Here is a 16,612-nt window from a genome sequence, read left to right as displayed (position 1 = left end):
ACCATGTAACAAAGGACTCCAAAACTGAGAATGAAGTAGTGGATAGAGGCTTAACACGAACACCTAATGATCATAGACAATGTGTCAATATCTACTAAAAAGGGTGGGGTAAAACTTGGTCCCAAAAGAAGTAAATTGGGGGACCCACCTAAAAGTTCATCAAGCACCTCAATGCAAGGTGTGATAAAAAAATCTATCTAACTATCTACTCTAGACCCCTAAAAAAATGCTAACCTATCTTAAAAAGATGGTGAGAATCTAACTAAGCAAGGCTCGGACGAGACTCGGGAGTACTAAGGGGTACTCTCCCCAAAACCAAGATGCGAATCTTCAATATCTTCAATGTCTTCAAAATACCTTACCTGGCTAATCTTTTCTCGCACACATTGGCATGACCAACCACATCCCTCCGCACCTAGACCCAATCAAGCTACCTGCATCTGACCCCCACACAAGCGGTCTCAAAGTGGTCTGTGAGGCTTAAAGCTTCTCCCATTTATCAAATACAAGGAATTCCATATCAAGACCCAGGACCAATCTATGATTCAATACTTATGACTCGGCGCTATGGTACCTGTAGGGATAAGAAAACAAGAGAGAACAAAAATGCATGAACTTAAACTAGAATGCATCTAAAAAGTATAAGAATTAGAAAATAAGGAAACAAAATATGCAATGTTTTTTAAATTTTTATGCAATTTTTATGAATGACCTAAATGACTTACTCTAAATGAAACTATATACAACCTAAATGCAATCAAAAAGTAAAAGATAAAGAATACCTCACCCCAAGCTTAAAATGAAGCATTATCCTCAATGCTTAGGATGAGAGTAAGGAAGGATCATACCAGGATCAAAATGGATGAGGCCCACAAGGGCGGTAACTGCCTTCGGGCCGAAAGTGGTGCCAAAGGTCCTCCATGTAGTTATTGGTGCGGGCTTGCGGTTCCTCGATGCAGCGAATGGCAGCTGTATTCCGGTTGCCCTGGAGGCATACGGAAGCAAGCTGATTGTAGATATAAAGAGGAAACTCTTGCTCGGGATTGGGCTCCTTGCGTTGTGGATAAGACTAATACTCATGTTGTGGCTCAAAATGTACTCCTGAAGGCTGACCATAAAGTGGTGGTGGAAATTGTCGAATCGGGAGGTCATAATGGTCTTCAGCCTCAAATGGAATACCAGCAGTGGAATTATCGACCTGCATTTCATCATCATCTCATGAATCATCATCATCGTGTAACTCTTCAGGCAAGAACCAAGTTTCGGGGTCGCTGGTGGAAAAGGTGGAGATGTTAGGATTAGGCAGGATGCAAACTGGCTCCTTGATATGATTGAGCCAAGAATAATGGTTAGGACAGGTAGGATAAGGTATCAATAATTCTATCTGGGTGAGAGTAATGTAGTCAACAAGGTAGAGAGGTGGGTCATCCACTGGCACATACTCATACTCAGGAAATTGGAGGCCCACACCCAAACCAATTAGGGTAATGAGACCTCCAATGCAAATGTTGCCAATGGCCTTCATGCGGATGCTGTCACATTTATCCAAGAAAAAGGTGGTGAAACCGGGGAAAGACCAACGACGACGGCTCATGCAATAGAAGAAATAGAGCTCAACTGTGTTTATTTGTCCCAGCTCGTGACGACCAAAGATAGAAGTGGAAAGGATCTGGTGGGTGGTTCTCCAACAAGGATGGATAATGTAAGGATCTTTTTGTCAACTTGGATTGAAGTTTGGAAGACTTGTTATTTGAGTCCAGAACTCTACATTAGGCACACTCTTAAATTGAGTCCACTGATGGCTATAGATGTTGGTGTTGAAGGTGTTGCTTGTTCCCATGATGGTGTTGAGGGTGTCGTATGTGAGTCGGTGCTGCTGACCCTAGAGTTTAAATGTGAGAACACCTATCGTGTCATCCTGTGCATAAGTAGAGAGGAACTCTAGTGTGTGTTGTTTGTATGTACGCGCGGAAAAAGCGAGGAACTCGTGCCAACCGATGTTGAAGAATAGTTGTTGCAAGCAATCATCAAGGCCAAGGTGTGTAATTGAGTCTTGGTGGTAAAATTTGGTGGCTCGAATTGCACGTTTTTGGAGGTTTGACTTGAATTGTTTGATTTGTGCGCTAGTGAGGACAAGGTTACCCTCATAATCGATATTCTCGGTTGACACTTTTTTTTGTGGATCGCGATGATGAAGCCTCATAGGAAGAATCATGAGATGCGTGAATGGTTTTGTTCTTTCCCATTGCACCTGTCAATATAACCTAACAAACACATAACTTGGCCAAACTTATCCCTCACACTCGCCTCACACCAATCCAATCAAACCAAATAAATATAAACCGATCAAATATTCCAAACTTGCAATGTGACACAGTTCAATGCAATCCATTCAATTCAAAGAAAACTAAGTCTAATTCTAATCAACCTAATGCATAGCACAAGCCTATAAAACTAGAAATTGAATGCAATAGAATGAAAAGAAATGTACCAATTTCGAGTGTTGAAACCCGAAAAGAAATCCGCTAAAATCGCACGCCAAGCTTGAATTTGACCTGCAAGATTGAATCTTTTGAAACTCCAGTGAGAAACAAAAAATTTGAAAATTTTTGTCAAAAATAGTGGCGGCGATGACAGACGGCGGCCGACGGCGGAGCTAGGGTTTCCGCCGATGAGATTTGGCCAAATGTGCAATAGATCGATATTGTAGGAAGTGTTTAGTGGAGAATGCCCCAAGAAATTTTGTAATTGGATGGGATTTGGTGTCAGAATCGGGCTTTAATAGTTTTTCGGCGAGGTGATAATGGTGGCGGTGGTTGGCTGTTCTCGGGATTAAAAGGGATGGGGGTTAGTCAGAATTAGATGGGGGAAGGTTGGAGAGGGAGCGCCGACGAAACAAGCAGCGGTGAGACAATGGTTGGCAATTTGCAATTTACCGACGACGAGGGGGTGCTAAAAATATGTTGGCTGTGGAGGATTAGGTGTCGTTGGTGGGTTGTGCGAAAGTGCCGACCGGTGGTGACGGCATGTTGTTCGGAATTCATCGGTGGCAGCGGCGGTAGCGCAGATCGGCGGCAGATGGTCGGAGGTGGCAGTAGCGCTGCGTTGGCAGAAGTGCTTTGGTTATTCGCTGCAAATGAGAGGGATAAAGGGGGAAGGGGGAATCCGACGGGTTAATGGGTTATAAGGGTGGGTGGTAATTATGGGTCGGGTTCGGGTCGAATAGCGGGTCGGTCCCAAGTAGGAATGAAGTTGGATCGGGTTATCAGTGGGTAATAAAATGGATATGGGTTGATAGGTAGTATACATGAGTGGATGTTATCAGGTTGGTGGGTCGCGCAATGGGTATACAAATTTGGTCTTGGCCGCGCAACATTTGCGAGGGAAAAGGCTGGCCACACAACGGGCTTGCAAGGGTAAGATAAGGCCGCGCAAAACCTGCGTGGGTGGGGGTTCAGCCGCGTGCATACATCAGTGTGCATCCCTTGTGGAGGTCATTTGGACTTGGATTTGTGCGGTTGGGGGTCAGCCGCACAACTGTTGCATGGGCACCCGCGCAAAGTGCAGATTTTTGGCATTTTTCAAACTTCACCAAGGTCATTTCTAGACTTCAATATGCTTATTTATAGACCAACTTCAAGCTTAGAAACATCTAAAACTTCAAGCGGAGATTATTTATTTACAATGCAGTTATTTAACGGCTTTGCCAAGATATAGTCTCGCTTTCATCAACCTTCGTAATTTGGAGTTTCCAATGTTATGTTGTCAAATTCTCCCATGTCAAACCCTTCATAAAATGGTTTCAAGAAATGCCCATTCACTTTGAATACTTTGTTTGTTTCCAAACTCTTAATTTCAATCACACTGTGATCAAACACTTTTATAACAATAAAAGGTCTGTGCCATCGAGATCGTAACTTTTCCGGGAATAGCCTTAAGCATGAATGATAAAGAAGAACTTTTTGCTCTAGAATAAAATGCTTACGAGTGATTTTCTTGTCATGAAATACTTCTATCTTATCTTTGTAGATGCTTGCATTTTCATAAGACTCGTTCCTCAACTCCTCGATTTCTTGAAGTTGCATCTTTCGGTGCTTCCCGGTTTCTTCGATATTGAAGTTACACCTTTTAACCGCCCAATATGCTTTGTGTTCCAATTCCACCGGCAAATGGCAACACTTTCCATAGACAAGGCGGAAGGGAGACATGCCGATTGGGGTTTTATAGGTGGTCCGATACACCCACAATGCATCTTTTAACTTCAAGATCCAATCCTTCCGTGTGGTGTTGACCGTCTTTTCAAGAATTTGATTGACTTCTTGATTTGACACTTTGGCTTGGCCGTTTGTTTGCGGATGATAAGCGGTTGATATCCGGTGTGTAACACCATATCTCTTCATCATAGTTTCCATCATTTTATTGCAAAAATGAGTGCCCCTGTCACTCACCAAAGCTCTCGGTACACCATATCTTGCAAAAATGTTTGGCTTCAAGAAGTTAATTACAGTTTTAGAATCATCATGCCTTGTAGCCTTTGCTTCCACCCACTTTGAGACATAATCAACCGCCAAGAGTATATAAATGTATCCGAAAGATACGGGGAAAAGGTCCATGAAATCGATTCCCCATACATCAAAGATCTCACAAATGAGAATGCGGCTTTGAATCATTTCGTTTTCATGGATATGGTGCCCATTCTTTGACATCTATCACAACTCTTGCAAAATAGATAAGTATCTCTTGACATTGTTGGCCAATAGAGTACACATTCGAGAACCTTTCGCATGGTTTTGTTTTGACCAAAATGTCCTCCGCATGCATACTCCTTGCAAAACTTCAAGATAGACTCAACCTCATTTTGGTGAACACACCTCCGTATTAGTTGATTCGGACAATGTTTCCAAAGATAAGGGTCGTCCCAAACGTAGTGTTTGGAATCAATCTTCAACTTGGCCTTTTGGTGCATGGTAAACGCGTGGGGATTTTCTTTCGTAACCAAGTAATTCACAATATCTGCATACCATGGAATAGTGTTTGAAATGTATAAGAGGTGTTCATCCGGAAATTCATCAAGGATGGGAGAAGAAGAATCACCGATATTCAACCGACTTAAGTGATCCGTAACTAGGTTTTCGACACCACTTTTGTCCTTTATCTCAAGATTGAATTCTTGTAAAAGAAGAATGCACTGAATTAACTGTGGCTTGGCATCTTTCTTGGTTATGAGATATTTCAAGGCGGCATGGTCGGAGTACACAATCACATTTATCCTAAGAAGGTATTGTCGGAATTTCTCCAAGGAGAATACAATAGCTAGAAGTTCCTTCTCGGTAGTGGAATAATTGGCTTGAGAATTATCCAAGGTTTTGGAGGTTTAGTAGATAACATGTGATGCTTTAACCTCTGTTTGACCTAAAACTGCTCCAATGGCAAAATTGCTTGCATCACACATAATTTTGAAAGGAACCTCCCAATTTATAGGTTGGATTATTGGTGCGGATGTGAGCAAGTCTTTGAGTTTGTCAAAGGCTTCTTGGCATGCAACATTGAAGTCAAAATCAACATCCTTTTGGAGAAGGAGACACATTGGTCGCATGATCTTCGAGAAATATTTGATAAATCTTCTATAGAATCTTGCATGGCCCAAGAAAGATCTCACCTCTCTAACACATGTTGGGTAAGGAAGGGTTTGGATGACATCAATTTTGGCTTTATCAACTTCAATTCCCTTTTTGCAGACGATGTGTCCCAAGATGATGCCTTGATTGACCATAAACTGACACTTTTCAAAGCTTAACACCAACTTTGTCTCAATTTACCTTTTCAAAATCTTCTTAAGATTATCAAAGGATTCATCAAACAAATTGCCATACACTGTGAAGTCATCCATGAATACTTCAATTATATTCTAAACATACTCAAAGAAAATGCTCACCATGCATCTTTGGAATGTGGCGGGGGCATTGCATAATCCAAATGGCATCCGCTTGTAGGAAAAAATGCCAAAGGGGCATGTGAAGGTTGGCTTGTCTTGATCTTTGGGGGCAACGTGTATTTGATGAAAACCCGAGTATCCATCGAGGCAACAATAATGCAGTTTGCCCGCCAATCTCTCGAGCATTTGGTTGATGAAAGGAAGAAGGAAATGATCTTTTCGTGTGCTTGAATTTAACTTTCTATAATCGATGCACACCCTCCATCCATTTTGAACTCAAGTGGGTCCATTACTCCTTTGTTATTCTAAAAAAAACCGTGATTCCCATTTTCTTGGGAACCACTTGGACCGGACTAACCCGTTTGGAGTCGGAAATCGGGTAAATCATGTCCGCATCAAGGAGTTTGATTATTTCATTCTTAACAACTTCCATCATGGGAGAATTTAATCTTCTTTGAGCTTCTCTTCTAGGCTTACAATCATCTTCCATGAGGATCTTGTGAGTGCATACAGCAGGACTTATCCCTTTAATGTCCGCTATTGTCCATCCCATTTCCTCTTTATGTTTCTTCAAGACCTCAATCAATTGATCTTCCTCAAAGTCTTTCAATTGAGAGGAGATAATCACCAGAAGAGTTTCGTCTTGACCTAGATAAACGTACTTCAAATGGCTAGGAAAGAATTTTAATTCAAGTGTGGGTAGTTGGATTATGGAAGGGGGCATCTTGTTTGGAGAATGAGATAAGGAAACTTGAGAAACATCCTTCTTTGTGGAATTATTAAATTCTAAAGTCTTCACAATCTTTTCAACTTCGGAGTCCAATATGTACATATCCAATGTTTTCTTCAAACTTTCACAATCAAGACTTAAGTTGAGCACCATCTTCAAAATATCTCCATATGGTAACTTGAATAGTTGTTGGGTGATTAGTTCAATCACATCGACCCAATACAATGGATAAATATTTCTACGGTACATCATTGCTTCGAAGATGTTGAAGTGAACGGTCTCTCCATCGAACTCCATGGTGATCTTCCCATTATGGACATCGATTATCGTATTAGCGATATTCATGAAAGGTCTTCCAAGAAGGATCATGGAAGACTTGGAAGGGGTCTTATCTTCAAGGTCAATGACATAAAAGTCCACGAGAAATACTAGTTGATTGACTTGAACTAGTACATCCTCCAACACGACTCTTGGAAATACACTTGACTTGTTTGCTAGTTGAATGATGACTCCGGTTTCTTCCAAAGGTCCAACATTGAGAGATTGAAAAACCGAGTATGACATCACATTGATCGAGGCTCCAAGATCTAGCATTACACTTTCGCCATGCAAATCACCAATGGTACAAGGGATTGCAAACATGCATGGGTCCTTGCATTTAGGTGGTAGCTTCATTTGGATAACCGCGGACACATTTGCATTAAGTTGAATCTTTTCATTTGCCTTAAAATTCATCTTCTTGGTGCACAAATCCTTAACAAAATTTTGCATAGCGTGGAATTTGCTTTATGACATCCAATAGTGAAATGTTGATTTGAACCTTGCAGAAAGTCTCAAGAAACTCGTTCTCTTCCTCTTGTTTCTTTGAGGAATCCAACCGGGATGGAAAAGGTGGTGGTATGACCAATGGTTTGATGGGTTTATTGGAAGAGTCAGGTTGATCAACGTTTGGCATAATTGGCTCCTTTAGGGGAGCTACAACTTTTGGAGGTTCAACAATGATGACTTCGTCTTCTTCTTCTCTTGAAACTCTTTTAGGGTTGCTTTCTCCAAGTGTTTTCCCACATCTCAAAGTTATTACACTCACATTGGGGTTCTTCTCGGTTTGAGATGGAAGTTTGCCTCTTTGTTTCATCTTGTTGAGAGCAGTAGCTAAGTCTCTAATTTGGGCTTGAATGTTGGAGAAGGTGTTCTTGATCTCTTGTTGGAATTGGCTTTGACTTTGAGCAAGATAAGTAATGAGTTCTTGAAGGCTCATTGGATGGTTACCACTTTTTTGGCCTTGTTGTGGAGGTTGTTGGTAATTTGGAATGGGATAAGATTTTTGGGGATATGGAGGTTTTTGTGATGGGTATTGAGAAAATTGGGGTCACATCATGACATGTGGTGGGTTTTGCTTTGGTGGGTATGGGTTGGTTGGGGTATTCCTCCAATTTGGGTTGTAGTTGTTTTTAAAGCCCATGGATTTTGGTTGACGTTGATATCCTCCCATTGCATTAACATCCTCTGGTTCACTACCAAGTATCTGTATAATGCCCGGTAAATGCACAAATACCACACACCATCAATTGTTGACCACTTCCCACCACCATTTGACTTAGCACATTAGTCAAATATAAGAGCGTTTATTCCAAGTGTTAAGAGTTGCTAACTTCACCAACCATTTGTGGAGAATTTCTCTTCATTTCATTTTGAGTCCCAAAATTCCTTTGATTTTGAGAAATGGTTCCAAAAAGTGATCTTATCTCTTGAAGTTTCTTGTTGAAGATGTCACCACCACTTGAAGCATCAATCATCCTCCGATCTTTTTCATTCATACCCTCATAAAATTGTTGAAGAAGTAGTTGTTCGGGTATGTTGTGTTGAGGGAAACTTGTACAAAAATTGTTGAATCGCTCCCAAAAATCATGAAAAGTATCATTCTCCTCTTGATGAATCCCCAAAATGTCACTTCTTTGGCTTGATATCCGAGATGTGGGATAAAACTTGCAACTGAAGGCCTTGAGTAACTCCTCCCATGTGTGAATAGATCCCGGTGGCAAGTTGAATAACCACTCTCTAGCTTTATCTTCCATGGTGAGCGGAAAGGCGGTTAACTTGAAATCATTTAGTGTCACATGTTCGGGCAACATGCTAACATATATCATATGAAAGGACTTTAAATGCTTTTGAGGATCTTCTCTATCCAAACCATGGGACTTGGTAAGTTGATGTATGAAACTTGACTTCAGTTCAATTCCTCGGTGGTTTGCGGAATAAACAATAGCAAGAGGTGTATGAGTAACATCCATCTCCATCATTTGTCAAAGTGTCGACTCTTGAGGAGGATTGGGTGGAAAGTGGTGATTGGGATATTCTTGCATGTAATTGGTGGTTGTTGGTAAGGTGGATATGGGTATTGTTGGGGATTGTAGATTGGTGGTGGATAAGGTTGGTAGTTAGGGTATTGGTTGTAAGGAGGTTGTTATTGTGGGTACATTGGGTTTTGGTACATTGGAGGGTGTTGGTAATTACATTGATTTGGGTAATGTACTTGTTGTTGAACTTGAAAAGCATTGGTTTGAGGTTGGTTGTTTTGGTGGAATTGTTGGTTGGGTGGTTGTGGGGGTTGATAATTGGTTTGGTTTTGAGGAAGGGCTTGATTCCAAGGTGGCATATCAATGAGAGGTTCTTGTTGTTGTTGTCTTGGTTGTTGGGGTGGGGTATTAGCATCTTGATTGTTTGGGTTTGGGTTTAGATTGTGAGGTGGATTGTGATTCATGGCTATGTAGTTTTCAAACGGAATATCTTTAAAGGAATGACCAACAATTGGAGAACTCGATTCGGTGTCGGTATCACTTGAAGTATGAACTTGATCTTCCATGTTGAGTAGTGGAGATGGGGAAGAAGCTTGAATTAGTTGGTGTTGCTTTTAGGGGTGAAAACGAGCCAAGCTACTCACTAGCTACTCGGGATCGGCTCGTTAAAAGCTCAGCTTGAAACCGGTTTTAAACAAGCTCCAGTCGAGTTCGGGCTTAATATTAAGCTCGTTTATTAAACGAGCTCGAACTCGAGCCTATGTTACTAAGCTCGATTAGGCTCGCGAGCCTAAACGAGCCTTTATATAATATAATTTATTGTTATTTTCATATATTAAAATAAAAAAAATATTTGGGAAATTATGGATTTTAGGTATTAGTAAACAAGCTTCTTAACGAGCTTGAGTCGAGCTTAAGCTTATTTAGGCACATCAAACGACAAACGAGCCGAGCCCGAGCCCAATCCAAGCTTGTATAATTCTTTACGAGCCCGAGCTAAGCTCAGTACAATAAAGCTCGAATCGAGCTGAGGTCGAGCTCGAGCCTTGTATAACTTAAACGAGCTTGAGCCGAGTCTAACCAGGCTCGGGCTCGGCTCTACTGGTTTGCACCCCTAGTTGCTTTGCTTGTTTGGCTATCTTTTTCAATCTCTTTACTTCTTTTTCAATTTCCGGATTGTAGAGTAGTTAATCGGTTCTTGTAGAGCTATGCATAAACAATCAAATAACAATAAACAATATCCCCGACAACAGTGCCAAAACTTGGTGGGATGTCAAGTCCACCAAGCAAATTACACCCTTAGTGTGCATATAAAACGTAATACAATGGTAAAAAGGGGCATCAATCCTCGGGGAAATGGTTGTATTCAATCACCAATGCAATCTAAAAGAACTATTGTAAATAAACTAACTAACTACAATTAAACTAAAAGGGGGGTGTTATGATTGCTTGAAAACTAAAAGACTTGAATAACTAAAAACTTGAAATTAAGCTAGAAGGTGAGATGCTCAAATATTGGATAGAATTGGTAAACCAAGGCAATTCAACACAATGAACAACTGTGTGTTTATCATTAGGATTTAACGTGAAGCTTATCATTCATCTCAAATTGGTTATAGCAATCATGAAGCATGATATGCCAAGATTTCTCATAGGTAGTATGGAGGTTGGGGAAGCCCACAACACACTTTCTTAATCAAAATCATAGATCCAATTGAAGAAATTGAACCCAAGAAGTTGATTAGCCTTAAGAATGAATAAATCCCCAATTCCTATAGGATGTCAATGCTTACACATCCATAAAGGAGTTATGATTCATAAACTAAACCAAAGAAATAGACCAACAATTGCTTATTAAAGTACCAAGCTCATGATCAAAGAACTAAACAAGCATAGAAAATGTGAATTATAATCATAGACATAAGATAAATGATAAATAGGTATAAATCCTTCAAAACCCCACAAACATTCAGTGGTTTTAGCCAAGGTCTACCAAAATAGAGAGTTTGACCACTCATGGCAATAGAACAATAATCACAAAAGTCTAATTGCATAAAGAAAATACCAATATCTTGGAAAGATGAAAAGAAATGAGTCTTGAGCTTTAAAAATCACCTCTTCCAGGTCTCCCATGGTGAAAATTCGAGAATGTGGCTGATAGATCTGATCCCCCAAGGTTATGGTGTGCCAAATAACCAAAATGCCCAAACTGGGCAGTTGCGCGGGTACCCGCGCAACGTAGATTCCACCGACGCAAGTGTTGCTGTAATGTTATTGGCTCCTCATTCCTCCACTCCACCCTTCCACTACCAAAGATTCCTTTGGTCCCCTTTATATCCATGTGATTCAAATTAACCAATCATCTTTTAGCTTCAAATGTGGATGCTCGAAGCCCAAAATAAAAATCCAAGATCCATCTTCACAAACCCACTTCATCCAAGCTTTTAGCTTTTTAAGCCTAATTCTTCTTTGGTGGATCCGTCAAGCCTAATGATACATCGGAAAGCCCACTAAGCCCAACACCAATTAAACCGCAATAAGCAATAAGCTCCAAAATCCTGCAAAATTTCATATGCAAAATAAAAAGTCCCCAATACGATCCATGATAAAGAAAATAAAGAATATACAATGCAAAACTAATTAAAAAGAGATAAAAAAATCTAAAATAAAATAATATAAATAAGGAAATAAAATAAGCTATCAGTGGCCTTTAAAAGTCAACAGGGGTGGGGGGCATTTTATAAACACTTTAACCTACCTTCCCATTTGTTTATGCACTTGCACACGAACGAAAGTCCCTACAGCTGATTTTCTACATTTTTTTTTTCAAATTGCCTGCATTTGCTTGTCTTTTAACTTCATCCGGTAAGTATTTCATCTCTTAATTGTTGATATTGTTTATATCTTATGCATTTTGGTGTTTAGGGTTTATATATATTTCAAAAATTCCTAATTTGGTTGAATTGGTTCGTATTTTTAGTTTGCATGGCCTTAGATTAGTGAGATAAACAAACCCCAAGTGTGATTTTTTGTTGGATATGGATTGTAATATGCTCGATTTAGTTTCACGTCCCGACGGCGCTCCACGACGTGGCACGCTAGCCCACGTCGTAAATCCTGGGCGACCAGTTTCCTGTTTTGTTTTTAATATAATATGTTGGGTGTTTTGTTTTTTCTTTTGGTTTGTTTTTGATGATTTCAGGAAAATGGCTCCTAGAAGGGCAGTCCAGCAGGAGAATAACCCCATTGATGTGGCTAGCATTCACTTGTTGTATCGTTTTCCGCAAAAATTTATCTCGGGCTTTGTTGACAACTTACAAGGCGGTCAAAAAAGTAAATTGCTAGAAATAGGTAAATTTAAAATTTTTCATAGGTTTGCAATAATAATCTGATAATCAGATCTCGTAATAATTTGAACTTTAGTTGCTAGTGTTGGATGGAGTGATCCGATGAGAGCTCAAATGTTTAGTTGAGCCAATATACGTTATAGTGCATTTGTGGCTCCCTTTATTCTAGTGAAATCATGGGACAAAAATACAACCTCGCTTAGTTTGAGGGATGCAATATGTTTAGCAGCATGTACTTGAAATGTATCCAGGAAAACTAATTTCTTTAACCAATAAGGGTTGAAGTTAAGCGCCCCTGCTTAAGCATGTAGGGTTTTGAGTGGAAAAAAAAAGTAAGTACATGTAAAAAAAAAAAAGAGTAATTACAAGAAAAGTTGAAGAATTTTTGGAACTATGAAATATCAAAGTTTGAAGATCAAAGATCAAAAATTCTGAAAAATAAAAGTTAAAGATACCATAAATCACACAAAAAGGTGGTGAATTTGAAGAAATAAAAGAGTTAATATCAAAGAAAGTAAAGAATTCAAGAACCTTCATTGTGGTATCTTAAATTTGTAATTCTCTAGTTTATTTATGCTTGGGTACCTTTACAAAAATACCTTGAGGTTAGGAAGTTTTCTGCAGATGCATTCGGAGGGATGCATAAAATGAGCATTGTTCAAAAGAAGTGGGTGCGTGTTTATGAGGATTGTGAGTATTTAGAATTAAGCGGGGTATTTAGGAAAAATTTACACACAAATGCATACGTTGAGTTCTTGGCATAATGATTGAGCTTGAGTTGGATCGTTCTATGTGATGTTGGTGATGAAGGTTTGAATTAAAAATAGATAAATTTGCTGGAGGGCAAGCAAAGCAAAAGTGCGGGGTATTTTGATATTGCCATATTTACATATTTTAGTTAATATTTAGTCACATTTTTACTAATAATTTGGTTATTTGCATAGAATAGTGGTACTTATAAGCTGAAATTATATTTTGCAGCCAAATTGAAGCATTTTCGAAGAAAGGGACCAAAAATGACAAAACATTGAACTTTGGAGACTTTGAGTACAAAAGTAGAAGAAACTCACGAATTCAGCTCAAATCACGACGTGAAATAGAAGGCCACGATTTGGCATGGGTATTCTGGAAGATAAGTGTTTGCGAAGTAAAATCCTTGCCCGATAAGGATTCCTCCTAAGTCACGACGTGAAACTCAAATTTTGAGAAAATTATATAGACCCAAGATAATTACGATTAAAAGGACTTTTTCTGCCTTGGAGGGTTCCTAAAGACGACTTTCAAAAGAAGAAAAAGTTTGGAATTGGCTTTCAACACCAATGGAGAAGAAGTTCATAATTTGATTCATAGTTTGGTACATTTAAACACGTTTTTTATTATGGATTTTGTTTGCTTAGTTGCTAGGATGTCCAGCTAAATCTAGCTGCTTCTGTTAACTATATAGAGCTGGAACTCATGGTGTATTTACTTTAGCTTTGATTTACTAGTTGGTAAAGACTTGTGTTGGATTGATCATACCAAGCATTTTTGTTTGATAATTGATTGCTTTAAATTCTTATTCTATGTAGTTAGTGAATATGAAGTTATATGAATTTGAATACCTAATAATTCAGTGAACACTAGTTTATTAGAGCTAAGATCAAACCAATCTTAATTAAGTAATTAAATTATTAAAATTAAGTTGTCCTAGAAAACTCATGATTATGACCATAATGAGTATTTATCAAATCAATCTTACATAGCTCTAATTTCATTTAATAATCAATTATGTGTTAACTATTGTCTAACCGTACACAGATTTACATGAATTGATTAATGTTAGTAGATTTATAACTAAATTGCTAATATTGTCTTAATTGGTAACCAACAGTAATAGTCATAGCTAATTTATAACCCATTGAGTGAAAGTGAATTCGAACTAACAGAAATGTTTGCTTATTGATTGAGTTTGTGCTAAAGAATTAAGTTCATCTAAACTTGCAAAATTAGATAAATTTCATGTCTTTGCTAATAACTAGGTTAATTTAGTAGCAGATAAATTAATAAGTCAAACCGTTTTCTGTGATCGACACCCGACTTACCAGACTATTTTATAATTCGACTAGGTACACTGCCTAGGTGCAATTTAGTTAGTTAAGTTAGTTAGGTTATAAATATAAAATTAGGTGTAGCTTATTGCACGCATCATTCAGTTCGATAGTCAACAACAATGGTGTTGGCTTTACCTAAATTATAATTTATGATAGCAAATTCTGTTCCTTGAAGTAAACAAATAACGCTAACATCACCAATATATGTTAATCCTTATATTAATCATGGAGACCGGATGGTTAGCAGTGCTCATGGTACACGGAGAGTCGTCCATACCTTAGGGTTGTCATTGAGAAGACATTCAATAAAATTAGTCTTAAGATGTTAAATATTTCATTTAATTTTTATTGAGGTTTAAGTTGGAGGGACTTTATAGAAAAAGATTGAGGATTTACAATTATTTATTTATAAAATATTTAATTTGAAGAAAATTGGAATCTTTGCAATTTGATTAATTAGTCTTTTAGTTTCGAAACTTAAATAATGATAGAATACTCCGACGGAAAGTTACCAAATTTACATACAAGTTTGTTCCATATGGTTCACTACAAGGATCGTATACTATGCAGACGACAATTTTGAGCTCTGTCCAGACAACTTGTCGTCGGTAAAGCCTATAGAGACGACATTTAGTCTGTAAAAAGTCGTCGGTATAGCTCCATCGCTAAAAGTCGAAAATGTCGTCAGTATAGCATACTCTTTCCAGACGACAAGTCGTCTGGAAAGGGTCGTCGGGATTAATTTTCGAGAAAATTAGAAAAAATTTTATTCTCACCCTATAGAGACGACTTGTCGTCGGTAAAAGTGTCACGCTATAGAGACGATATGTCGTTTGGATAAGTGGGAGCTATAGAGATGATTTGTCGTTTTGAAAAATGAAAACCGTTTTTACAGTTGGAAAGCTATACCGACGACATGTTGCATGCTCTTTGTTAGTGTTTTCACAAATTGTATGTCTATCTAGTTTAAGATTTTTTGGCACTATTGGGAAACTAAATTAATGAGTGTGATTGGGTTCTTATCATACTAATGCACTAAAATTATCATCTAATACACTATTGGGAAACAAATTAATGAATGTGATTGAGTTCTTATCACACTAATGCACTAAAATTATTATCTAATGCACCCTTGAAGTACATCTAATGCACTAAAATTATCATCATTTAAAACCATTCATATCAATGCAATTCAAAGTGATCCTTATGTTTATATATATATATATATATATATATATATATATATATATATATATATATATATATATATATATATATATATATATATAACATTTAGATATAACTATCCCTTGAAGCACATCTAATCCACTAAAATTATCACCATTTAAAATCATTCGTACAATGCAATTCAAAGTGGTTATTATGTTGCATATACATATCATGGTCTATGAAAAAAAAATCACTGCATCGTCTTTGTGGTATGGTATAGTTTAAGAAAAAAAATTAAAAAATCAATAAACTAACCTCAAAATGTGGTCAAAAAACGGAATTCCTTTTCTATGGGTGGTGAATCTTCTTCCCAATCAATAGAGAGAAATGGGGCTGTGATTTAGGGCTCCATATTATTACAAATAAAGGACCAAACATTTAGAAATTAAGAAGCAATCAAGCAACAAAACCCTTACCTTGGTGGAAGATGAACTCGGAATCAGCTTCTAGCCCATGAGATCACCGACTGCAAGTGTGAGAGGAAAATTGTGAGGCGACTGCAAAATGAAAGCTGATTCTGGGTTTTGTTATCAAGGAAACCCTATACCGACGACATGTCGTCGGTATAGGTCGACCAAAACGCCGTCGTATAGCTTTAGTTCATTAAAAAATAAAATAAAATAAAAAAAAGATTTCACGCGGATCGGGGCCCCCTTTTTCAGATGACATGTCGTCGGTATTGCCTCGAAAAACGACATCGTTTCCATGTTCTACAACACGGATTAAAAATAAAGGGAAATTAAATTTTAATCAACCTATACCGACGATAAGTCGTCGGAATAGATCGCCTAAAACGACATCGTTCTCATGTTCTGCGACACGGATTAAAAATAAAGGGAAATTAAATTTTTATCAACCTATACCGACGACAAGTCGTCTGAATAGGTCGTACAAAACGACATCGTCTCAGATTTCTGCTACAAGGAAATAAAATAAATGGAAAATATTTTTTTAGAACATTTTCCAGACGACAAGTCGTCTGT

General features: G+C 38.2%; 1 protein-coding gene and 1 long non-coding RNA gene across 2 annotated transcripts; both read right to left on the bottom strand.

Annotated features, from left to right (window-relative positions):
* Positions 1-4,666: 4,666 nt before the first annotated feature.
* On the bottom strand, positions 4,667-7,400 carry LOC145006436 (uncharacterized). Its single transcript, XM_078965527.1, has 4 exons — positions 6,294-7,400; positions 5,936-6,176; positions 5,820-5,874; positions 4,667-5,270 (listed from the first exon to the last, which is right to left on the bottom strand). The coding sequence occupies exons 1-4, from the start codon at positions 7,398-7,400 to the stop codon at positions 4,667-4,669; spliced, it is 2,007 nt and encodes a 668-aa protein (XP_078821653.1).
* Positions 7,401-10,925: 3,525 nt separating this feature from the next.
* On the bottom strand, positions 10,926-16,223 carry LOC144998248 (uncharacterized). The gene is made up of 3 exons (XR_013660216.1): positions 16,046-16,223; positions 15,885-15,962; positions 10,926-11,520 (listed from the first exon to the last, which is right to left on the bottom strand). It is a non-coding gene; the product is annotated as an uncharacterized LOC144998248 (long non-coding RNA).
* Between the last annotated feature and the right edge of the window lie 389 nt (positions 16,224-16,612).

The sequence above is a fragment of the Lactuca saligna genome, chromosome 1 (assembly GCF_052625555.1).
Source record: "Lactuca saligna cultivar CGN05327 chromosome 1, ASM5262555v1, whole genome shotgun sequence".
Classification (NCBI taxonomy): Eukaryota; Viridiplantae; Streptophyta; class Magnoliopsida; order Asterales; family Asteraceae; genus Lactuca; species Lactuca saligna.
Note: the sequence above shows the minus strand (reverse complement) of the source record. Positions and strands in the feature narration are given on the sequence as shown.

What these genes read in the sequence shown, in the direction of transcription:
- LOC145006436 (XM_078965527.1), bottom strand. Translation starts at nt 7,400, where the DNA reads ATGAATTTTAAGGCAAATGAAAAGATTCAACTTAATGCAAATGTGTCC. An exon ending in CGATTTCCGACTCCAAACGG is followed by an intron (nt 6,177 to 6,293) that starts GTTAGTCCGGTC and finishes CATCGATTATAG; the next exon opens with AAAGTTAAATTCAAGCACAC. An exon ending in CCACATTCCAAAGATGCATG is followed by an intron (nt 5,875 to 5,935) that starts GTGAGCATTTTC and finishes ATGACTTCACAG; the next exon opens with TGTATGGCAATTTGTTTGAT.